At 44.4% G+C, this 26,212-nt stretch overlaps 1 protein-coding gene across 3 annotated transcripts in view; it reads right to left on the reverse strand.

Moving 5' to 3' along the window:
* Nucleotides 1-2,760: 2,760 nt before the first annotated feature.
* Nucleotides 2,761-26,212, reverse strand: part of LOC129814068 (sickle tail protein homolog) — a 92,171-nt gene continuing 68,719 nt past the window's right edge. For all 3 annotated transcript variants that reach the window (XM_055866842.1, XM_055866843.1, XM_055866844.1), the window contains 7 exons: nt 10,808-11,064; nt 10,412-10,591; nt 9,974-10,093; nt 9,208-9,291; nt 7,420-9,105; nt 6,244-6,378; nt 2,761-5,594 (listed from right to left, as the gene is read on the reverse strand). In XM_055866842.1, the coding sequence (XP_055722817.1) occupies nt 5,046-5,594; nt 6,244-6,378; nt 7,420-9,105; nt 9,208-9,291; nt 9,974-10,093; nt 10,412-10,591; nt 10,808-11,064 (3,011 nt within the window). In that variant the 3' untranslated portion in view covers nt 2,761-5,045. The remainder of the gene's footprint in view (nt 5,595-6,243; nt 6,379-7,419; nt 9,106-9,207; nt 9,292-9,973; nt 10,094-10,411; nt 10,592-10,807; nt 11,065-26,212) is intronic.

A 26,212-nucleotide genomic window follows, 5' to 3' on the forward strand; every position in this document is an offset into this window, starting at 1 on the left:
GGGGAGCTACGGGGTCATGGGGAGCTACGGGGTCATGGGGAGCTACGGGGTCATGGGGAGCTACAGGGTCATGGAGAGCTACAGGGTCATGGAGAGCTACAGGGTCATGGGGAGCTACAGGGTCATGGGGAGCTACAGGGCCATGGAGAGCTACAGGGTCATGGAGAGCTACAGGGCCATGGGGAGCTACAGGGTCATGGAGAGCTACAGGGTCATGGGGAGCTACAGGGTCATGGAGAGCTACAGGGTCATGGAGAGCTACAGGGTCATGGAGAGCTACAGGGTCATGGGGAGCTACAGGGTCATGGAGAGCTACAGGGTCATGGGGAGCTACAGGGTCATGGAGAGCTACAGGGTCATGGAGAGCTACAGGGTCATGGAGAGCTACAGGGTCATGGGGAGCTACAGGGTCATGGGGAGCTACAGGGTCATGGAGAGCTACAGGGTCATGGGGAGCTACAGGGTCATGGGGAGCTACAGGGTCATGGGGAGCTACAGGGTCATGGGGAGCTACAGGGTCATGGAGAGCTACAGGGTCATGGGGAGCTACAGGGTCATGGGGAGCTACAGGGTCATGGGGAGCTACAGGGTCATGGAGAGCTACAGGGTCATGGAGAGCTACAGGGTCATGGAGAGCTACAGGGTCATCGGGAGCTACAGGGTCATGGAGAGCTACAGGGTCATGGGGAGCTACAGGGTCATGGGGAGCTACAGGGTCATGGGGAGCTACAGGGTCATGGGGAGCTACAGGGTCATGGAGAGCTACAGGGTCATGGGGAGCTACAGGGTCATGGGGAGCTACAGGGTCATGGGGAGCTACAGGGTCATGGAGAGCTACAGGGTCATGGAGAGCTACAGGGTCATGGGGAGCTACAGGGTCATGGAGAGCTACAGGGTCATGGAGAGCTACAGGGTCATGGAGAGCTACAGGGTCATCGGGAGCTACAGGGTCATGGAGAGCTACAGGGTCATGGAGAGCTACAGGGTCATCGGGAGCTACAGGGTCATGGAGAGCTACAGGGTCATGGGGAGCTACAGGGTCATGGAGAGCTACAGGGTCATGGGGAGCTACAGGGTTTGTAGACTTCTGTTCCTGCCAAATACCAACACTTTAACACTTGCTTTTGTTCCACTAATAATCTATGGTGTAATTTGTTAATTGTAAATCTTGTCGGTACTGGATATGTTGGCATGTTGATCTGTAGATATTTATTATCCTTACTGTGTTATCTTCACCTTGCTCATGCTTTGTGCTGTTGCCGAAGATCTAACAACATGACAAATTAATTCACACTTCTAGTATTACTTACAGAAAACTACTTGGCTAATTTGGCAACCATACTGATTGACACCCTCGTTACAGTAATTCCAATTAGAAATGCAAATTAGGGAGCCACATCTTTGATTAACTGACAGAAAGTTCCTTGTTGGTTTGTGGATGTCCTCCTAGACTTGTGCTGTTGATGTGGCACTACTATAAAGCATTGGGAGAGATCATAATTAACCCTATGATGCTAAAGTGAGTTATTTTTAATTACCAGCCATCCGTCCCTCTGTGTTGCATCTCACAATCTGGACTCTCTTCAACTTTCCTGTGTTAAATATGATGCAGAATGATGATATGCTAATTACCGTAGATGGGCATTGGGATTCATTATGTCTGGAATTTACATGAGCTAATTATCGTTTAATGAAACTAATTACTAATAATTTTACTAATTAAAAGGATGAGATATCTCATTATGTTTTTTTTTCTCTCTTAGTGTGATTCCACAATGGACTGTGTGCATATACTTTATGGACAAATTGTTTCAAGAAATGTGTTAATGACATTCACTAACAGATATTATTTGTAATGTCAAATGTCTAAATGTGTTTTCATGTAGTTTTTTCATTGTAATAGCAATATCCTTCCATGACCTAATCATAAGACTGTTTTAGAATTTCAGATTTTATTTTGGACTTGAAACAAATGATTGGTTCACAATCATGGGGAGCTGTTTGAAATGTGTTTGATATAGGAACAAATAGTATTACATTTAGGTATAGCTATTTTAGGTAAATTAGCCAGCAGCATACCACGCTGCATACCACTGCAGGCTTGCTTCTGAAGCTAAGCAGGGTTGGTCCTGGTCAGTCCCTGGATGGGAGACCAGATGCTGCTGGAAGTGGTGTTGGAGGGCCAGTAGGAGGCACTCTTTCCTCTGGTCTAAAAAATATCCCAATGCCCCAGGGCAGTGATTGGGGACACTGCCCTGTGTAGGGTGCCGTCTTTCGGATGGGACGTTAAACGGGTGTCCTGACTCTCTGAGGTCATTAAAGATCCCATGGCACTTATCGTAAGAGTAGGGGTGTTAACCCCGGTGTCCTGGCTAAATTCCCAATCTGGCCCTCAAACCATCATGGTCACCTAATAATCCCCAGTTTACAATTGGCTCATTCATCCCCCTCCTCTCCCCTGTAACTATTCCCCAGGTCGTTGCTGCAAATGAGAACGTGTTCTCAGTCAACTTACCTGGTAAAATAACGGTTAAATAAATAAATAAATACAGAACATTTAAAAAATACTGGTATGCAAACCTCAGTTTTGCTGGCTGGCTGCTCTCTTTCCTGTACAATTGCATGTGTATATTGACCTCTGTTGGGCAATAATAGGAAGCGCAAACTGATTTTGCATTGATTCCTACAATATGTCAGTGAACCGATTTTAATACAATCACACAGATTAATATAACATGAACACATAAAGCATACAGCAAATCACTAACAGAAAGCCCTTTATTAGTTTCTCAACCTCAAAAGCATTAAATTCTACAATATCTTTTTACAACATGGTTTACAAAATCAGAGAACACTAAATATTTACAAAGTTGTGCAAACAATAGTTTTCTAACATGACAGATAAATATCTAAAATCTCTAAAAAGGCATGCATAGGAGTGAAGTTTGGCAAGTTAAAATACTTTTCTGAAGACAAAACCCTCTTAAATACATACACTTGCATGTAAACTTCTGTCACTAATTATGAATGTAAACACCAGTTACTAATATGAATATAAGTCAGTTGCCATCCCAAAGGTAAACATTACAATGTCCACATAGCGCATGTCTTAGATACAAGATCTGCAAACCAAACACTTTAGTACAAGCATGTTAGTACATCTACTGCCATAAAAGGCCTCTAAACATTATTTTGCATGTACAGTCGCTATCTTGTTGGCTCAAAGGATTTGGCAGTGCATCGGAAGCTTAAGAGATCACCAAGCATTTTGTTCTTCGAAGTTCCACTCGCACAACTTTACACATCTAAGATCATTGCATAAGAGAGATGACATCTGAATGACTGATGCTAGATGAAAGTCTCCACCTATACCTCTATCCACCATAAAAATGTAAATAAATGATTTGATTTCTTTACATAAATTGTTATTTTAGATCAAATCTTTATATTATTAAGTGTCACTCAAATTCGTATAAAATATAACACCATCTGTTAAAATCACAGATTTCTCACATCAATAAAAATGTAACTAGATTTCCAGCACCACTAAACTACATTAGCATTAACTCTAGAATGTTTGCACCGTTTGGTGTTGATCATTTGTAAAGCATGTAGTTATCTTGTGAATATGGTTATCATCATACAACAGGGTCGTTCCACCAATTCGGTGCCTTTTGAGAATTGTAACTTGGAAGAAAAAAAAAATGTTGATTTCACTAAATTTTTACATTCGGTCATAAAATGCAAATTTAACTTCATAAAAAACAAGTTCACGTAAAAAAAGAGACCCTATTATGTGCCAAATAAAGTAACATTTCATCTTAAATCATCCATAAATCCCCTTGTGATAGGGGGAATGTACGTTTGTTGTGTGCAACAGGGAGCGGCAATTAAATGCAAGCTTCACAAAAACAATGAAATAGCTTAAACATTTCTAGCCTGTCTTATCTATGCGTTTTGCTCGACCCATTCAGTTTTCCACCACAAAACACCAGAAAATGGCCAAAAAGAGTAGAAACGGCTCACCTGCTTTTACACTATGATTTGACTATGTTACATTTTTTTTTTAAAGGAATAGTTTCACCATATTAAAAACAGATTTCAGTTAATGTAACAGGATTGACCTTAAAATGTAAATGTTTTGTCTTTTAGAAGACGCTCTTATCCAGAGCGACTTACAGGAGCAATTAGGGTTAAGCGCCTTGCTCAAGGGCACAGACACCTAGTCAGCTCGGGGATTCGAAACAGCTACCTTTTGGTTACTGGCCCATCGAATCACTAATCACATGAAATAAAAAACACTTTTCAGATATGACTGTCAAAGCAACAACTAGGGCTTTACAATGATGGTGAAATGATGGAGAAATCTTTGGATTAAGTGGGTTGAAATCTTCCTAGAAGTGACACAGGGTTGATGGAGGAACATGTCAAAATGCTGAATTGGCACTTTAGCAAATCTTTATTCATATTTTTTTTTAAACATTGAATTCTCCATGGAGTCTATATTAAAGGGCACTTCATTTAATATAACAGGCTTTTACAATTCAATACTGGTGCACACTTTCTATTTAAAATATCAAAGGGACGCAAAAGGCGCTCTTTTCGTGGAACAACCCATAAACTGAAGCAGAAATTAAAAAAGGTCCCCTTTCTCAAAGGGAGCATGGAATGAAAACCAGCTCACGCTATTCTCTGTTTTTGTATGTGAACTCAAATTGATCATGATCAAAAACTTATCAAAGCTAGAGAGAAATGAGAGAATGCCCTGCAATTGTATTAGGTTGCCATGAAAACAGCACTTCCCTCCACTATACTTCATATACTGTTATGTAACAGGGGTCTGTGTGCTGCTGCCCCATACTGGGTTTGAACCAGTGATCCTCTGCTTCGCAACACATATAACCGTTCTCCTTGACAATGTTCCAACGTGTTGAGCCACCCAAAATGTACAAATTGGATGGCTCCATCTGCAACATTTCAAGCAAGCTGTGGCATGAGCTTACGGTACGTTCTTAACTTTGTTACATATAGATATAAAAAGATAATCATATGTCCTTGGACAAAGAAGCTGCTGGTGTATGTGTGGTTTTGCTGCTGTATCCACCTTGCATCTTGTGTCCGGTGAAGCTGGGTATATGTGCAATGCGGTGGATACTCCTCGCACCTTGACTCATGGCAGTCGGAGAGAGGAGGGAAGGAGAGGGAGGGGAGGAGGAGGTGGAGGACGTGGATGTGGGGGACAAAGAGGAGGAGTTGGAAGAGGGGGAGGTGGAGGAGGAAGAGGAAGATGAGCAGTGAGAGAAAGGGCTGGGTCGGCCATTTTGGGGTTGTGATGAGAGCGAAAGATTTTGACGTCTGTCATTGAGAGAAGGGCTAGGAGGGACGAGACGACTCAGATTAAGAGACGGGATGAAAGATTTGTGTGAGGAGGACGGGGAGGAGGAAGGTGATTTAATAGGGTTAGACACAGTGTTTGGACCGGGCAATGACATATTTTTTCCAGAGCTATGACAAAAGGCTGGGATCTTAGAAGCAGGTAAAGCAAGGAAATAATGGTTACTATCCCCACCAGCTTTCTCAGCACTTCTGTTAGCCTGCGAAACAAAGATGGCGGGAGATATGGAATGTCAAGAAAGGCAAAAGAAGGGTTATTATACAAAGATAAATAAGAATCATGTTAGAAAGCAAAGAGATGGCACTAAAATACACTAATTATAGATGATTCATAGTAAATATGAAGTCAGGAAATTATCTACAGGGTTAACGATGCCCACTAATTCACTAATTCGATGCACTAACTCATCACACACATGCAGTGTTTATGACATAAATATCATGCTTCTCAGGGTGAGATAAAGAGGGTTAAAGAATATTTTGACAGTTGACAGAGGGTGAGTTTAGTTTGAAAATAGGTTTAGTTGATTTAGTTTAAGGTTGAAGATGTTGAAAAAGTGAAGTGAATATATCCTTGCCAATCTTCTATCCTTGCCTCCACCTCCAAGTGAATTACAGTTACATGGTGAGCATGCTCAAGGAGCATATAGAGGTGAAGAAGAGGGTACAGATGGTAAAAGTCAAAAGGTCTTGAAGACATACAGTAGGAGAACAAGACAGAGAGTGAGTGGATTCAACAAACATATCCTACAATTGTACAGTTTTCCAAGGCTTCATGTAAACTTCTCTAAATCATGAAAGTAGTTTTTCCAATACTTCCAAACACAGGCCATCTTACAGTAAAACTACCTGTGGAAACTGCTTCTGATTGGCCTGGAGCTTCTGAGTTTTTCCTCCTGGTTTGTCAGCTGACCCGGCTGGTTGCTGCCAGGACTTTGCAGACACAGAAAGTGACATCTGACTCGAAGGAGAGCCACTGGTATTCTGTAAATATTCAAAAACAGACAAAAATCATATATTAGGAACAGATTGTGAAAACACCTAAGAGCCAAAGCAACAACAACAAAAAAGACATGTATCCAGAGATAAGATGGCTGTATGCTTACAGTAGATCAGTTTTTCCCAAATGGAGGTATTAGTAGAGCTCCAGGGGGTAGTCAGACTGTAATGGGGGATTTTGTGTTCAGCTGTATTCTTTGTGTAGTTTGCACGTATAGTTTCACATGCTGTTTGGACATTATTAGTAAAAGCTAATTAAGTTATTTTACTATCAGCTGAGGATAAATTAGCACCCTTGTAATTGATGGTTAATAACAAAGAATATTTATTTATGGTGTTGCGGTATGCCAGAGATGTTCTCATAAAGTAATAACATTATTTTGCCTGTGATACAGGCTTTGGGAAGATCTAGAAAGCTGCTGAGTCAAGTTAGGAGTCCTCATTTCCCCCCTAAAGTTCAGGAGCCACTGACCCGCCTGCATCAACACTGAGATCAAAGCATGCACAGTGGAACCATGGCCACAATATAAAGCCAGTAATTTTAACGCCAGTCACTTTGAACCAGACAAAGTTCACTGTTCAAAGTCCACAATTAGGAGACAAACACACGTCATAGCAACCCAGGTACAACAATCATGTCAGCTGACACCACAAAGACAGCTTATAAGCAGAGGTAGATCCCAGCTGTATCCCCAGCAGCGCCTGAAAAGCATGTTCATCTTTAGTGGCTAGAGGGAGAAGGTGGGAATCTACCAGGGACCCAGCCACCAGCCCAGCTCTCATAGGGACACAGCCACCAGCCCTCCCAGGGACCCAGCCACCAGCCCTCACAGGGACCCAGCCACCATCCCTCATAGGGACCCAGCCACCATCCCTCATAGGGACCCAGCCACCATCCCTCATAGGGACCCAGCCACCATCCCTCATAGGGACCCAGCCACCATCCCTCATAGGGACCCAGCCACCATCCCTCATAGGGACCCAGCCACCAGTGCAGCGTTAGGGGGAAGGAGCTCTAAGAGAGACCTGTTTCTTGGAGCTGCTTGTGATGGATGGCCTGGGAAGCTCTGGTTTGGACTTCTTACTCTGAGGATGCTTCAGGAACTTTGAGACCTGAGGAGGGGCAGGCCTCTTGGAGGGACTGCCCTCCCTCTCTCGTTGGGATTTCACTGTGGCTGGAGACTCTTCACAGGCGTCTGTGTTAGCCGCTGCTGGGCTTATATTGTCCACAGTGATCTCCAGCTGTTTAATGGTCTCCTCTAGACTGGTTATGGAGTCGTAGGCATTCTTACAGATCTCCTCTGTTCTGCGTTTAGAGTTTGACCTGGTGAGAGTGCTTGGTGACGTGATGTTATCCACAGAGGTGAGGTGACTAAAGTCAGTTTGTGGTATGCTACTGCTGTTGATCTCAAACCTTTCGGCCTCATTCATGTGTCCGTCCCACTCCTCCTCGTCCTCATAGACCACCACCTGAAGTGTCTTCTTCCCTGTTTTGGTCCCAGTGCGAATCGCCTGGCTGATGGCCGCCAGCTTATTTTTGGGGAACTTGAATTTGAACTTCTTTTTGGCTTCTGGTTTGCTGGTGTTTGAGGGCTCTGTTTTAGACAGTTCTGGCAATGAGCACTCTGCTGTACTCTTCTGTTGCGCAACCACAGCAGGAGTATTATTGTGACTGGTTGCAGTGTTTCCTGTCACTGCTGTCTTGTTTGCCTGATGTAGATAAGTATTAGGCTTTACCTGAGGTACACTCTTCTCTGATCCTGCCTCCTCTGCTTCCTCCTTGATGCTCTCCTGGTGCAGCAGCCTATCCAGCTCCTCCTCACACTCAAAGATGGTGGACATACGCTTGTAGGCCGACCGGATGTCCATGGGCTCGTCGAATATGATAATCACAGGCTTCCTGTCGAAGCCACTGTGCTCCTGGCTGATACTGGTGGTGTCGTTCCCCACACTGACGGTCTGAACCTCGGACATGCTGGTACCATTCACTATCTCCTGGTACTCCCCAGTGGACAGAGCCTGCACTCTGTTGCTGGTGATCATCATGAAGGAGATGTTCTCAGGGGGAGGAGGGCCCTCCTCATCTGGGAGGTCAGGGCTCAGGCTGCTGCCCTCCTCTACATACCGTGGTGCTCTGCTTCTGGAGGACCTCAACACTACCTGCTGGCTCTGGCTGTCACCCAGGCCCCTGCTCTCTGGTGGAGACCCTGGACTACCTGAAACCTCTTGGCCTGTACTACTCACAAATTGGATTACTGGTACTGGTGGCGGTGAAGATGATGATAGTGGAAGTGGTGGTGATGATGACGAAGATGATGGTTTACTGTTAGTAAGATAACAGTCTTGCTGAGAGGGTTCAGATATGTCCTGCTTCTCTGCAGGTATTGGAGGAGACACAGGTTCAACTACCCCCACTTTCTGACTCTGAACAGGATCCTTCCGGACATTCTCATCAACGAGGCTCTCCTTCCCACTATCTTCTCCAACTGCTATCTTCTGTGTATTAGGAGGACAATCTTGGCTTTCCAGCACTGAGTTACATGATACCAGAGGTGACGTGTCTGCTATTAGTAACTCTGGCTGCTGGGAGTCAAATGTATTTGAGTTTGCCACCTGTGAGGGGGACAATGTTCCCTCCCTGCCTTCCGATTGGTCTGTTTTTCCCGATGGAGGCTTCTCATTGGATAACTGTCCTGTGACATAATACATGACCTGGGGGAGAAAAAAACGGGGAAATATCAACATAAAAAAATATACTGTACATACTGTATTCTGACTGAGGAACATGGGTTATATGGGGGAGTTAAGACTTACCCTGGGACTCTTTGGAACAATGTCAAATCTGTTTTCATCAGTGTTGAGCACACTTTTCTCTTTACCCTTGTTCTCCTGACTCTGCTAGGATAGTTTAGGAGATAACATCATTGCACAACAGCTCTCTGAGTTCAGTTTACATTTCAAATTACATTGAGGAGACCAGCCTTGGCAACCAAGAGAGCATGCTTAGAAAACTAAGGGAAATAGAGTCAAGCACAATGTCATAAGAGAGATATGCTACAAAATATCAGATGCAGATTCATTCACGGAGCCAGGCAAGAACACTGCACAGTGTGAATGACAAGTCTGTAATATCAGAGTGGAAGGAAATGGAAATTAATTGAAGATAATATCACATTTGGAAATCAGGAGCAAACATTTTCCAACACCAAGAGACACCATACACCTTTTATATGAGATCAGCCAATTCTCTGAACGGCATTGATAACATGACAGGAAACACCAAAAGAAACACCAAACCTCCGGCCCCCCAGGTCATTCCAATAGCAGCAATAGCTGAACACAGCACTGACTGGCAGTCAGACCAGTGTTCAGAAGCACATTCAATCAAAAGCAAGCTTTAGATCCAAGCTCAGACCAGATTCAGAGGCTGATTAAGCTGTAAGCACAGACACAGACAGCACAGACAGGCAGGCCCCAGATCAGATTAGTGTTAGAGGCCAGATAAGCAGTGAGTGAGTTACAAGCAGTGCATGCCTAAGGGGGCCGGAACAGGTTAGAAAAAGGGTACCACATCTGTTACCTTTGGGTCTTTGGGTGAGAGGGAGAGTTCTGGCTCTATCTGTCTGACTTGAGATGCAGTGCTTGTAAGGTCTATGACACACTTTGTGCTTACATCTCTAAGAGTGTACTTCTGAAACACCTGAGGAGGTCAAATTGCACTGATTAGATCACAGATCGTATATCATGACAAGGCCTCTGTGGCTGTACAACAAAGGCTGAGTTAAATATCACAGTAACTGATATTAGGCCGGGCATATTCTTGTTCACACAGAAAAAAACAATTCCTCCATTGAACAACAGAGGGAGACATGAACACATTTTCATGAGGTTTTTGTAGTAATGCAGGTAAGATAAGACCACATACAGTAGTGCTACTGTTTATGTTAAAAAAGGTAATAAAAAAATAGACAAAGGCTTTGTACATATTTGTGATTTACATGTGACAGTGTATTTTTACCTGTAGTTCCTTCATGAATTTATCCTCCTCCTCATCATCATCATCCTCTTCTTCATCCTCCTTTTCCCCTGGCTCAACTGAGGCTATAAAAACAGGAGTGGTTTGGGGCTTGGGCTTGACCTCTGGGGGCTGTCTGGTGGGTTTGGGACTGGGTTGAGGGACCACCACCTCTTCATCATCCTGAAGGGGATAGTAACACACTGACTTGGACACTGGAATACTTGACAGAGCAAAACTGGCTTAGATAAATTGCCACTGTATCCCCCACTAGGTCATGTGTGCATACACTACTAAAGACAACCATTTGACTGACAGTGTTATGAGGTTATCCTGTTGATGACAGCTGTCTGGGAATGCTGCTTGACTAGTGAAATTGCCAACAAATGAGTCGCACACCTGGGCGGTGGCGGCTTCCTTCCTGGTAGTAAAGATGACTTCTCCAGACCTCCCTGTGGTCAGCCCTGGGCCTGACAGTGAAGGGAAGAACCTCTGTGGTGGGGGTGGTGGAAGAGACTTCCCTGACTTCTCTGGGCTGTTCTTCATCTCTCTCTCCACACTGGGCCTGCGAGGCTTTTCAACCATAGACTTATGTGGTCGCTCAGGGCTGACCTGAACAGTCACCTCAGCAGCCACATCAGCTGGCTGAGTGGGTTCTGTCAGGTAACGACACACATACACAGACAATTTATACTGTATGTAGAGCATAAATAATACATACACATCTTGACACAAGTTTCATTAAACCATGTTTTCCACCCCTTACCACCCACCTGGCAATACAGGTTGGTTGTCAGTCCCCACCCCCCCATATCTCTATCTACCTGCCCCCTACCCCTTATCCCCTAACTGAGGATGCTTTTGCGTCCACCCCCCCCCCCCCCCACCCCCCGTCGACGACGAGAGAAAACCCTCCCCATACCAGCCCTTCCCTGTGGGCCTGAAAGAAATGACTGTAAAAAAATATTTGAAAATAGGTACCGTATATGTTGTATCTTAGAATGCTTCTTAGATTGATGACACTGGACACGTAAGTATGTTTTAGTATTTAATGGTAACTTTGAATAACCTTACCGGAATGCACCTGGTGTAAAACTACCTGAGGCTTTCTCGAGCACGATATATATGGCAGACATTTAAACGTAGACGGATAGCAGAAAGCAAACCCTGTATTGAATCAATACTGCCATCTATTGGTAAACATAATACTCAACATAAATATTTCAGGTTACTACAGTATATATATATACACACTGCTCAAAAAATAAAGGGAACACCAAAATAACACATCCTAGATCTGAATGAATGAAATATTCTTATTAAATACTTTTTTCTTTACATAGTTGAATGTGCTGACAACAAAATCACACAAAAATTATCAATGGAAATCAAATTTATCAACCCATGGAGGTCTGGATTTGGAGTCACACTCAAAATTAAAGTGGAAAACCACACTACAGGTTGATCCAACTTTGATGTAATGTCCTTAAAACAAGTCAAAATGAGGCTCAGTAGTGTGTGTGGCCTCCACGTGCCTGTATGACCTCCCTACAATGCCTGGGCATGCTCCTGATGAGGTGGCTGAGCTGGATGAGCTGGACTAAAGCATCCGCCAACTCCTGGATAGTCTGTGGCGCAACGTGGCGTTGGTGGATGGAGCGAGACATGATGTCCCAGATGTGCTCAATTGGATTCAGGTCTGGGGAACGGGCGGGCCAGTCCATAGCATCAATGCCTTCCTCTTGCAGGAACTGCTGACACACTCCAGCCCCATGAAGTCTAGCATTAGGAGGAACCCAGGGCCAACCGCACCAGCATATGGTCTCACAAGGGGTCTGAGGATCTCATCTCGGTACCTAATGGCAGTCAGGCTACGTCTGGCGAGCACATGGAGGGCTGTGCGGCCCCCCAAAGAAATGCCACCCCACACCATGACTGACCCACCACCAAACCGGTCATGCTGGAGGATGTTGCAGGCAGCAGAACGTTCTCCACGGCGTCTCCAGACTCTGTCACGTCTGTCACGTGCTCAGTGTGAACCTGCTTTCATCTGTGAAGAGCACAGGGCGCCAGTGGCGAATTTGCCAATCTTGGTGTTCTCTGGCAAATGCCAAACGTCCTGCACGGCGTTGGGCTGTAAGCACAACCCCCACCTGTGGACGTCGGGCCCTCATACCACCCTCATGGAGTCTGTTTCTGACCGTTTGAGCAGACACATGCACATTTGTGGCCTGCTGGAGGTCATTTTGCAGGGCTCTGGCAGTGCTCCTCCTTGCACAAAGGCGGAGGTAGCGGTCCTGCTGCTGGGTTGTTGCCCTCCTACGGCCTCCTCCACGTCTCCTGATATACTGGCCTGTCTCCTGGTAGCGCCTCCATGCTCTGGACACTACGCTGACAGACACAGCAAACCTTCTTGCCACAGCTCGCATTGACGTGCCATCCTGGATGAGCTGCACTACCTGAGCCACTTGTGTGGGTTGTAGACTCCGTCTCATGCTACCACTAGAGTGAAAGCACCGCCAGCATTCAAAAGTGACCAAAACATCAGCCAGGAAGCATAGGAACTGAGAAGTGGTCTGTGGTCACCACCTGCAGAACCACTCCTTTATTGGGGGTGTCTTGCTAATTGCCTATAATTTCCACCTGTTGTCTATTCCATTTGCACAACAGCATGTGAAATTTATTGTCAATCAGTGTTGCTTCCTAAGTGGACAGTTTGATTTCACAGAAGTGTGATTGACTTGGAGTTACATTGTGTTGTTTAAGTGTTCCCTTTATTTTTTTGAGCAGTGTATATCTGCCAATAGTATGAAATTACTTTGGAGGAGACAAACACGGTGCCTTTTCTGATAGGGATGGCTACCCCGCTGGCCTTAGCACCAAAGTTGGAGTGAAATATTTGGTCTACCCATTTTCTCTTTAGTTTATCATGGTCGCTGGACCGGAGATGGGTCTCTTGGAAAGAAACCATGTCCGGACTTAAGGACTTAAGATACACTTGGCTGGGCCTCCCCGGTGGCGCAGTGGTCTAGGGCACTGCATCGCAGTGCTAACTGCGCCACCAGAGTCTCTGGGTTCGCCCCCAGGCTCTGTCGCAGCCGGCCGCGACCGGGAGGTCCGTGGGGCGACGCACAATTGGGCCAGCGTCGTCCGGGTTAGGGAGGGTTTGGCCGGTAGGGATTTCCTTGTCTCATCGCGCTCCAGCGACTCCTGTGGCGGGCTGGGCGCAGTGCGAGCTAACCAAGGGGGGCCAGGTGCACGGTGTTTCCTCCGACACATTGGTGCGGCTGGCTTCCGGGTTGGAGGCGCGCTGTGTTAAAGAAGCAGTGCGGCTTGGTTGGGTTGTGCTTCGGAGTACGCATAGCTTTCGACCTTCGTCTCTCCCGAGCCCGTACGGAAGTTGTAGCGATGAGACAAGATAGTAGTTACTAGCGATTGGATACCACGAAAATTGGGGAGAAAAGGGGATAAAATTTATTTAAAAAATAAATAAAAAAGAAATAAAAAAAGATACACTTGGCTACGCTTGACCACCTGGTGAATTCCTTTCACGTTCCAGCTGATAAAGCAAGTGGAGCCTAGAGTATGTGAATTAGGCGTAATCAGAAATGAATGTTAGTACAATCACATGGCCAGTGTGCTGAAAGGTCAGAGTAATAAAATATTAAGAACATTTTAAAAACTGCTAAAAACAGTAAAATACCCTGAAGAAAACCTTGGACCCCTGTGCTGGCCTTCCCCCTGTTGGAAGGCTGCATCTACCTCTCCTAGACTAGAGCAACATGCTACCGTGTTAAACAACCTCAGTAAAGCTCTATCCAGGGCAAACATAATCAAGTTTACACCTAGGGAAGGGGATTCTGGAGGGACCCTGTCACACCCTGATCTGGTTCACCTGTCCTTGTGATTGTCTCCACCCCCTCCAGGTTTTGCTTATTATCCCCGGTGTATATATCCCTGTGTTTCCTGTCTCTCTGTGCCAGTTCGTCTTGTTTGCCAAGTCAACCAGCGGTTTTCCTTGCTCTTATTTTTTCCCAGTCTCTGTTTGTTTCTAGTCTTCCTGGTTTTGATCCTTGCCTGTCCTGACTCCGAACCCGCCTGCCTGACCACCAGCCTGCTTATCCCCTTGTACTGTTTCGGACTCGGATCTTTTTTATTTATTTATTTATTTAACCTTTATTTAACCAGGTAGGCAAATTGAGAACACGTTCTCATTTACAATTGCGACCTGGCCAAGATAAAGCAAAGCAGTTCGACACATACAACAACACATAGTTACACATGGAGTATAAACAAACATATAGTCAATAATACAGTGAAAAAAAAATAAGTCTATATACAATGTGAGCAAGTGAGGTGAGATAAGGGAGGTGAAGGCAAACAGATATATGTATAAATAAATAAAAATATAAAAAGGCCATGGAGGCGAAGTGAGTACAACACAGCAAGTAAAATAAAAACTAAAAAAACACTGGAATGGTTGGTTTGCATTGGAAGAAAGTGCAAAGTAGAGACAGAAATAATGGGGTGCAAAGGAGCAAAATAAATTAATAAATAAATACAGTAGGTAAAGAGGTAGTTGTTTGGGCTAAATTGTAGATGGGTTATTTACAGGTGCAGTAATCTATGAGCTGCTCTGACAGCTGGTGCTTAAAGCTAGTGAGGGAGATAGGTGTTTCCAGTTTCAGAGATTTTTGTAGTTCGTTCCAGTCATTGGCAGCAGAGAACTGGAAGGAGAGGCGTCCAAAGGAAGAATTGGTTTTGGGGGTGACTAGAGAGATATACCTGCTGGAGCGCGTGCTACAGGTAGGTGCTGCTATGGTGACCAGCGAGCTGAGATAAGGGGGGACTTTACCTAGCAGGGTCTTGTAGATGACCTGGAACCAGTGGGTTTGGCGACGAGTATGAAGCGAGGGCCAGCCAACGAGAGTGTACAGGTCGCAGTGGTGGGTAGTATATGGGGCTTTGGTGACAAAACGGATGGCACTGTGATAGACTGCATCCAATTTATTGAGTAGGGTTTTGGAGGCTATTTTGTAAATGACATCACCGAAGTCGAGGATTGGTAGGATGGTCAGTTTTACAAGGGTATGTTTGGCAGCATGAGTAAAGCATGCTTTATCGCGGAATAGGAAGCCAATTCTAGATTTGACTTTGGATTGGAGATGTTTGATGTGGGTCTGGAAGGAGAGTTTACAGTCTAACCAGACACCTAGGCATTTGTAGTTGTCCACATATTCTAAGTCAGAGCCGTCCAAAGTAGTGATGTTGGACAGGCGGGCAGGAGCAGGCAGCGATCGGTTGAAGAGCATGCATTTGGTTTTACTTGTATTTAAGAGCAGTTGGAGGCCACGGAAGGAGAGTTGTATGGCATTGAAGCTCGCCTGGAGGGTTGTTAACACAGTGTCAAAAGAAGGGCCAGAAGTATACAGAATAGTGTCGTCTGCGTAGAGGTGGATCAGAGAATCACCAGCAGCAAGAGCGACATCATTGATGTAAACAGAGAAGAGAGTCGGTCCAAGAATTGAACCCTGTGGCACCCCCATAGAGACTGCCAGAGGCCCGGACAACAGACCCTCCGATTTGACACACTGAACTCTATCAGAGAAGTAGTTGGTGAACCAGGCGAGGCAATCATTAGAGAAACCAAGGCTGTCGAGTCTGCCAATGAGGATGTGGTGATTGACAGAGTCAAAAGCCTTGGCCAGGTCAATGAATACGGCTGCACAGTATTGTTTCCTATCGATGGCGGTTACGATATCGTTTATGACCTTGAGCGTGGCTGAGGTGCACCCATGACCAGCTCTGAAACCAGATTGCATAGCGGAGAAGGTGTGGTGTGATTCGAAATGGTCGGTAATCTGTTTGTTGACTTGGCTTTCGAAGACCTTAGAAAGGCAGGGTAGGATAGATATAGGTCTGTAGCAGTTAGGGTCAAGGGTGTCCCCCCCTTTGAAGAGGGGGATAACCGCAGCTGCTTTCCAATCTTTGGGGATCTCAGACGACACGAAAGAGAGGTTGAAGAGGCTAGTAATAGGGGTGGCAACAATTTCAGCAGATGGTTTTAGAAAGAAAGGGTCCAGATTATCTAGCCCGGCTGATTTGTAAGGGTCCAGATTTTGCAGCTCATTAAGAACATCAGCTGACTGTATTTGGGAGAAAGAGAAATGGGGAAGGCTTGGGCGAGTAGCAGAGGGGAGGGCAGTGCTGTTGTCCGGGGTAGGGGTAGCCAGGTGGAAAGCATGGCCAGCCGTAGAAAAATGCTTATTGAAATTCTCAATTATAGTGGATTTGTCGGTGGTGACAGTGTTTCCTATCTTCAGAGCGGTTGGAAGCTGGGAGGAGGTGTTCTTATTCTCCATGGACTTTACGGTGTCCCAGAACTTTTTTGAATTTGTGTTGCAGGAAGCAAATTTCTGCTTGAAAAAGCTAGCCTTGGCTGTTCTAACTGCCTGTGTATATTGGTTTCTGGCTTCCCTGAAAAGTTGCATATCACGGGGGCTGTTCGATGCTAATGCAGAACGCCATAGGATGTTTTTCTGTTGGTTAAGGGCAGTCAGGTCAGGAGAGAACCAAGGGCTATATCTGTTCCTGGCTCTAAATTTCTTGAATGGGGCATGCTTATTCAAGATGGTGAGGAAGGCATTTAAAAAAAATGACCAGGCATCCTCTACTGACGGGATGAGATCAATATCCTTCCAGGATACCCCGGCCAGGTCGATTAGGAAGGCCTGCTCGCTGAAGTGTTTCAGGGAGCGTTTGACAGTGATGAGTGGAGGTCGTTTGACCGCTGACCCATTACGGATGCAGGCAATGAGGCAGTGATCGCTGAGATCTTGGTTGAAAACAGCAGAGGTGTATTTGGAGGGCAAGTTTGTTAGGATGATATCTATGAGGGTACCCGTGTTTACGGAATTGGGGTGGTACCTGGTAGGTTCATTGATAATTTGTGTGAGATTGAGGGCATCAAGCTTAGATTGTAGGGTGGCTGGGGTGTTGAGCATGTTCAAATTTAGGTCGCCTAGCAGCACGAGCTCTGAAGATAGATGGGGGGCAATCAGTTCACATATAGTGTCCAGAGCACAGCTGGGGGCAGAGGGTGGTCTATAGCAGGCGGCAACGGTGAGAGACTTGTTTTTAGAGAGGTGGATTTTTAAAAGTAGAAGTTCAAATTGTTTGGGAACAGACCTGGATAGTATAACAGAACTCTGCAGGCAGTCTTTGCAGTAGATTGCAACACCGCCCCCTTTGGCCGTTCTATCTTGTCTGAAAATATTGTAATTGGGGATAAAAATGTCTGAATTTTTGGTGGTCTTTCTAAGCCAGGATTCAGACACGGCTAAAACATCCGGGTTGGTAGAGTGTGCTAAAGCAGTGAACAAAACAAACTTAGGGAGGAGGCTTCTAATGTTAACATGCATGAAGCCAAGGCTATTACGGTTACAGAAGTCATCAAAAGAGAGCGCCTGGGGAATAGGAGTGGAGCCAGGTACTGCAGGGCCTGGATTCACCTCTACATCACCAGAGGAACAGAGGAGAAGTACGATAAGAGTACGGCTAAAAGCTATGAGAATTGGTCGCCTAGAGCTACTAGAGCAGAGAGTAAAAGGAAGTTTCTGGGGGCGATAAAATAGTTTAAAGGAATAATGTACAGACAAAGGTATGGTAGGATGTGAATACAGTGGAGGTAAACCTAGGTATTGAGTGATGATGAGAGAGATCTTGTCTCTAGAAACATCATTGAAACCAGGTGATGTCATCGCATATGTGGGTGGTGGAACTGAGAGGTTGGATATATAGTGAGCAGGGCTAGAGGCTCTACAGTGAAATAAGCCAATAAACACTAACCAGAACAGCAATGGACAAGGCATATTTACATTAAGGAGAGGCATGCTTAATCGAGTGATCAATAAGGGTCCAGTGAGTAGAGGTTGGTTGGGGTCGTGGCGATCCAGACAGCTGGCCGGGTATATGGCTATCGGTAGCAGCATAGGATGGAGGTCTGTTTGTAGATACCTCGTGCGTTTCCGTCGGTAGGTTCCGTGTAGTGGGGTTTTGTTCAGATAGCAGCCGATGAGACAGCTAACGATTAGCGGGCCTCAGATGAGCGTTCAGGTAACGTCGGGACGGAGGTGCCGGTTGGATAAATCCCTCGGGCAGATAACGTCGGCAGTCAGTCGTGAAGGCCCGGTGGGGTTCCGTATCTGCAGCAGCAACAAAAGAAACGGGTCCGGATGGTGATGGAGCTCCTCAGCTGGCTAGCTCCAGCAAGATTTGAGTTTGCTCCGGGGTCGACGTAAGCCAATAGTCACACGGTATGCAGCTAGCTAGCTGCGAAATCAAGGAGCAAGTGTCCAGAGCCTGCGGTTGGAATCCGGGGAAACTGAGAGAAAAAAGTCCCGGAATGCTCCGGTCCGAGTCGCGTTGCACAAAAGTGCCGGTAGATTATCGAGCTAAAGGAATAGCTGATGACCGCAAAACGTGGGCAGCTGAAACACCAAACGCTAGCCAGCAAACCGGCTAATTTCGGCTAATTTCGGGGCAGCTACAGATTAGCTTCTGGCTAGCTATCGGAGTAGCTTCTGGTTAGCTTTCAGGCTAGCTTCTGAATTAGCCCCTGGCTATCTTCCACGAGGGATTTTCAGATTGAGGTAAATAATACTGATTGTAATTGGTGAAGCGGGTTGCAGGAAAGCTTTTGCAGGAAAGCTTTTGTAGTTGAGTTCTTGGATAATAAAATAAATTAAAGATATGTGAAGAAAAGGTGTAAATATATATATATACAGGACACGACACGACAATACGGAAAAAGACGTCTGAACTGCTAAGCCACCTTGGAACACCTGATTTCTGACCCCTGCCTGGCCTGACCTCGAGACTGCCTATCGTCTGGTACTGTTTGTACTCTGACCCGGTTTATGAACTCTCGCCTGTCCCCGACCTGCCTTTGACCACTCCCTTTGTTATAATAAATATCAGAGCGATACCATCTGGCTCCTGTTTCTGCATTTGGGTCTCGCCTTGTGCCCTGATAGAACCACCTCAGCCATCCAAGGTATCTTATGCTATATGCATATTTGAGGGTTAGGAAAACAATATATAAAAAGGAGGTATAGGTATATGCCCCCCCCCCGACCAACTCCATCCACTTGGGATGACTTAAAACACATATACAGTTGTAGTCGGAAGTTTACATACACTTAGGTTGGAGTCATTAAAACTTGTTTTTCAACCACTCCACAAATTTCTTGTAAACAAACTATAGTTTTAGCAAGTCGGTTAGGACATCTACTTTGTGCATGACAGGTAATTTTTCCAACAATTGTTTACAGACAGATTATTTCACTACAATTCCAGTAGGTCAGAAGTTTACATACACTAAATTGATTGTGCCTTTAAAACAGCTTGGAAAATTCCAGAAAATTATGTCATGGTTTTAGAAGCTTCTGATAGGCTAATTGACATAATTTGAGTCAATTGGAGGTGTACCTGTGGATGTATTTCAATGCCTACCTTCAAATCCAGTGCCTCTTTGCTTGACATCATGGAAAATCAAAAGAAATCGGGCAAGACCTCAGAAAGAAAATTGTAGACCTCCAAAAGTCTGGTTCATCATTGGGAGCGATTTCCAAACACCTGAAGGTACCGAGTTGATCTGTACAAACAATAGTACGCAGGTATAAACACCATGGGACCACGAAGCCGTCATACCACTCAGGAAGGAGACGCGTTCTGTCTCCTAGCGATGAACGTACTTTGGTGCGAAAAGTGCAATTCAATCCCAGAACAGCAGCAAAGGACCTTGTGAAGATGCTGAAGGAAACAGGTACAAAAGTATCTAAATCCACAATAAAACAAGTCTTATATCGACATAACCTGAAAGGCCGCTCAGAAAGGAAGAAGCCACTGCTCCAAAACCGCCATAAAAAAAAGCCAGACCACGGTTTGCAACTGCAAATGGGGACAAATATCTTACTTTTTGGAGAAATGTCCTCTGGTCGGATGAAACAAAATTAGAACTGTTTGGCCATTATGACCATCGTTAGGTTTGGAGGAAAAAGGGGGAGGATTGCAAGCCGAAGAACACCATCCCAACCGTGAACCACGGGGGTGGCAGCATCATGTTGTGGGGGTGATTTGCTGCAGGAGGGACTGGTGCACTTCACAAAATAGATGGCATCATGAGGCAGGAAAATTATGTGGATATATTGAAGCAACATCTCAAGACATTAGTGAGGAAGTTAAATCTTGGTCGCAAATGGGTCTTCCAAATGGACAATGACCCCAAGCATACTTCCAAAGTTGTGGCAAAATGGCTTAAGGACAACAAAGTCGAGGTATTGGAGTGGCCATCACAAAGCCCTGACCTCAATCCCATAGAACATTTGTGGGCAGAACTGAAGAAGTGTGTGCGAGCAAGGTGGCCTACAAACCTGACTCAGTTACACCAGCTCTGTCAGGAGGATTGTGTCAAAATTCACCTAACTTATCGTGGGAAGCTTGTGGAAGGCTACCCAAAATGTTTGACCCAAGTTAAACAATTTAAAGGCAATGCTACCAAATACTAATTGAGTGTATGTAAACTTCTGACCCACTGGGAATGTGATGAAAGAAATAAAAGCTGAAATAAACCATTCTTGCTACTATTATTCTGACATTTCACATTCTAACTGACATAAGACAGGGAATTTTTACTAGGATTAAATGTAAAGAATTGTGAAAAACTGAGTTTAAATGTATTTGACTACGGTGTATGTAAATTTCCGACTTCAACTGTGTGTGTGTGTAATATATATACACACACCAAAAACATTTAATTAAGTAAGTAAATAGGAAAACAAACCCTATTAAGGCATGGAAAGAGAGCTCAGTGGCTAGCCTTAGCAAGTGACTAAGCTAATTATTACCGCGTCACCTAGCACTGTGCCTATACAGCCGCAGCTAGTTGGTAAAAGCCAATTGTGCCATGTACTGTAAATAAAATACTATACAAACTATATTGTCCTTGTGAGAACATGTCACCCTATACATACCATCATTGTTCATAGCGTTAAATTACTGGATGAATAATTGTCATTTTTTTGGCAGCAGGGTGGAGGCACGTTTCTAATCAAGAAATGAATTCACTAGTTGGTCCTTGGTTGAGTGAGCACGGATAGTGCAGGGTCACAGTATCAGCCCACAATGGCAAGATATGAATTCACTAGTTGGTCCTTGGTTGAGTTAGCATGGATAGTGCAGGGTCACAGTATCAGCCCACAATGGCTAGCTAGTATTATGTTAGCATGGATAGTGCAGGGTCACAGTATCAGCCCACAATGGCTAGCTAGTATTATGCCGCCTGTCCTCCTGTGGATGTATTCTTTGGGAGTAGTTATCTTCAGTACAGCTGGGTAAAGAATGCCGAACTTGGTGTCCAGACAGCGGTGTAGGAGCCCCCTCACCTCGTTGAAGGCTGACCTCTTCTTCATGACTGCCGCTGTGTAGTCCGGGTAAATGCAAATATTCCGGCCGTCGTGGGTGATGGGAGCCTCTCGCGCTGCCTTACGGAAGACATCCTCCTTCTCCTGAATATAGTGGAATTTAACTAACTTTTCGGTGCGGACTGTATGCTTCTGTGCGGGTGGGGGCGTAATCGAGGCCTAGAATTTCCTGTAGCAGTTTAGCTATGGACAGGGTAGGTTGCATTCCGCTTATGGTGTCGAGTCCCTCTCTCATGCCGAAAATTCGACTGTTCCCCCGGCGCTGTCTGTTCTGGAGGTCCTCAACCTTGAAAGTGAGTTTGACGACATCTGATGATAGCCGGGTGACTTGCTCTTTGTGTCACCACTTTGTCGGAGTAAATATTTGCACCATCTTCCAGGCTATTCAGACGGGTGTCATGTCTCACCAAGTCTTCATTAACGGAGTCGATCTTTATGTTGACCTCGGTGGTGAGAATAGCTATTTGTGTGGAAAGGTCAGTGGATAATGACTCCACCTTAGCCAGCACAGTCTGTTCAGATTTAATGATAGCCACCATTACGATGTCTAGGTCGGGGGGGATCAGAGTCCGTGTCAGGTGAGCCCGAGGTTTCAGCAGAGGCCTGCTCCTTTGTGGCCCGCGGTCGTTGTTGTCTCAACATTTTACGATAAAAATGCCAACATTCTCAGAAAAAAAGCCAGATTAGTAAATTGGGTTTGATTCCAAATTAAATGTTACAACATTAAAACGGTGGGGGAGGTGTTGGTCAAGTATTAATAGTAAATTGTTCGCCCTGGATCGGAGCACCGAGAAAACGCGACTTCACATGTTGCTGCTCACCAGCGCCCCCTTTTCTACATTTTCTTATGTTAAAGTCTTACTCTAAAATTGATTTTTTCTTTCTTTTTCTCCTCCATCTTTTTCTTGTGCTCCACAAAACCACTCAAATATCACATTTACATAAGTATTCAGACCCTTTACTAAGTACTTTGTTGTAGGACCTTTGGCAACGATTACAGCCTTGAGTATGATGCTACAAGCTTGGCACACCTGTATTTGGGGAGTTTCTCCCATTCTTCTCTGCAGATCCTCTCAAGCTCTGTCAGGTTGGATGGGGAGCGTCGCTGCAAGGCTATTTTCAGGTCTCTCCAGAGATGTTCGATCGGGTTCAAGTCCGTGCTCTGGCTGGGCCATTCAAGTACATTCAGAGATTTGTCCCGAAGCCACCCCTGCGTTGTCTTGGCTGTGTGCTTAAGGTCATTGTGCTGTTGGAAGGTGAAGCTTCGCCCCAGTGTGAGGTCCTGAGCACTCTGGAGCAGGCTTTCATCAAAGATCTCTCTGTACTTTGCTCAGTTCATCTTTCCCTCGATCCTGACTTGTCTCCCAGTCCCTGCCGCTGAAAAACATCCCCACAGCATGATGCTGCCACCACCATGCTTCACCGTAGGGATGGTGCCAGGTTTCCTCCAGACGTGACGCTTGGCATTCAGACCAACGAGTTCAATCTTGGTTTCATCAGACCAGAGAATCTTGTTTCTCATGGTCTGAGAGTCCTTTAGGTGCCTTTTAGCAAACTCCAAGTGGGCTGTCATGCACCTTTTACTGAGGAGTGGCTTCTGTCTGGCCACTCTACCATAAAGGCCTGATTTGTGGAGTGCTGCTGTGATGGTTGTCCTACTGGAAGGTTTTCCCATCTCCACAGAGGAATTCTGGATCTCTGTCCAAATGACCATCAGGTTTTTGGTCACCTCCCTGACCAAGGCCCTTTTCCCCACGATTGCTCAGTTTGGCCAGCTCTAGGAAGAGTCTTGGTGGTTCCACACTTCTTCCATTTAAGAATGATGGAGGGCACTGTGTTCTTGAGGACCTTCAATGCTACAGAAAGTTTTGGGCTACCCTTCCCCAGATCTGTGCCTGACCTTGTGTGTGTGTGTGTGTGTGTGTGTGCGTGTGTGTGTGTTTGTGCGCGCATCTCCAAATCATGTCCAATCAATTGAATTTACCACAAATGGACTCCAATCAAGTTGTAGAAACATCTCAAAGATGATCAATGGAAACAGGATGCACCTGAGCTCAATTTTGAGTCTCAAAGCAAAAGGTCTGAATACTTACGTAAATAAGGTATGTTTTTTATTATTTATACATTTGCAAAAATGTCTAAAAACCTGTTTTCGTGTTGTCATTTTGGGGTATTAAAAAAAAAAAAAGTTTTTTTTTTAGAATAAGGCAGTAAGTTAACAAAATGTGGAAAAAGTCAAGGGATCTGAAAACTTTCTGAATGCATTGTATGTGGTTGACTCATCAGCATACAGGGACACAAAGGGTTTGTTTAGTGCCAGGTCATTGGTAAAAATATAAAAGAATGGATGGCCTAGAGAGCTGCCCTGCGGTACACCACACCCTACAAGTTTCACATTAGAAAGGCTTCCATTAAAGAAAGCCCTCTGAGTTCAATTAGATAGATTGCCATATTGTGGATTCAGAGCTAAGGTTGAAAATGCACAAAACACACAGTACCAGTCAAAAGTTTAGACAAACCTACTCATTCCAGGGTTTTTCTTTATTTTCACTCTATTGTAAAATAATAGTGAAGATATCAAAACTATTAAATAAAACACATGGGATCATGTAGTAACCAATAAAGTGGTAAACAAATCAAAATATGTTTTATATTTGAGATTCTTCAAAGTAGCCACCCTTTGCTTTGTGTAGGTGTGTCCAAACTTTTGACTTCTACTGTAAGTTAACAGGTTATGGTCAATAATATCAAAGGCTCCACTGAAATCTAACAGTACAGCTCCCACAATCTTATTATATATATTTTTTCAACCAATCATGAGTCATTTGTGTCAATGCAGTACATGTTGAGTGCCCTTCTCTATAAGAACGCTGAAAGTCTGTTGTCAATTTGTTCACAGAGAAATAGCATTGTATTTGGTCAAGACAATGTATTTGGTCAAGGCAAAACAGTTTGCTAAGATCTGGCAACAAGCTGATGGGTCTGGTAAAAAATAATAATAAAATAAAACAGCTGTTGTTTCTGATGAAGCATTTAAGATATGTAATAGTCAATGGAGGTTATCCGATGATAAAGGTTTTGAGTCTTGAGATGGGACAACAACATTTTGGAAAACATTTTAATATCTGTGTTTATCAAAGATAGTGAGAACACTGGGTGGCATTCTTAATTTTTTTTAAATAAAAGCTAAATTAGTGCTGTATACACATCTCTCCCAAATGAACCTTTGTGAACGGCTGTATAAATAATTTTGAGCAATGGTGGACCTAATTGATTCCAAAGAAATGTATAGACCTCAGGGGCAATACCATCCCATCCAGGTGATTTGCCTTTATTTATGCTATCCAATGCTGTTTTGAGTTTATTGAGAGAGATTTAGGCTCCCAGCGAGGTGGCTTCCTCTGTTGAGAAAAGAGGAGTTCTTTATTCTTTTAGAAAGGACTTATTCTGGCTTGGTGTGGATTCACAATCAGAGGTGTACAGTTCTTTATAGAAGGGGGATAAGCTTTGATTGGTAGCCTAGTGGTTAGAGCGTTGGACTAGGAACCGAAAGGTTGCAAGATCGAATCCCCGAGCTGACAAGGTAAAAATCTGTTGTTCTGCCCATGAACAAGTCAGGCAGTCATTAAAAATAAAAATTTGTTCTTAACTGACTTGCCTAGTTAAATAAAGGTAAAATACATTTAAAAAAAATATATTTAGGATTCAGATACTATAGTTGCTATATCAGCTAATTGATCATTACTGCTTGTTGGCCAGTAAACAACGGGGACGATTACCATGGAAGTTATGGTTGAGTCTAACTCGAAAGACAGCAAATTATGCTCTCTGTCTTATCAATAAATTAAGTTATGTATTGACTTTGGAAAGAGTAACAGCTACCTAGTCTGAAAAAAGTGTTTATTGAGAACGCTCTAACGCAGTTAACAGCATTTCCAATTCTGATATCTTCTTTAATTGTGATTTATTTAACCCAGATGCAAATGCAGTTGCATTATTTAAAAAAAAAAAACTTTGGTGGCATCCCATAGAATCTGGGGGTATTCGCCTGAATTTTTATTGATCATTATGAATCAGTTTAGTTCAATTTCAAAATGATCACAGAATGTAGGATTTTGTAGTAATAAAACGTTGAAACGCCATTTTGTAGGAGAATCTGAAATGTGTAATTGGCAGTAGTAGGCGTGGTGATGGGACAAGCTCGATTTTCTATTTTCTTAATTTTAGAAAATAGAGGTGTAGATAAATAATATACAATTGATTCAGGATAATGTTTTATGCCTGTTTGAGTAGAACATTTACTAATTTGCTTTTGGATTAT

Source organism: Salvelinus fontinalis, chromosome 17, assembly GCF_029448725.1.
Source record: "Salvelinus fontinalis isolate EN_2023a chromosome 17, ASM2944872v1, whole genome shotgun sequence".
In the NCBI taxonomy this organism is placed as follows: domain Eukaryota; kingdom Metazoa; phylum Chordata; class Actinopteri; order Salmoniformes; family Salmonidae; genus Salvelinus; species Salvelinus fontinalis.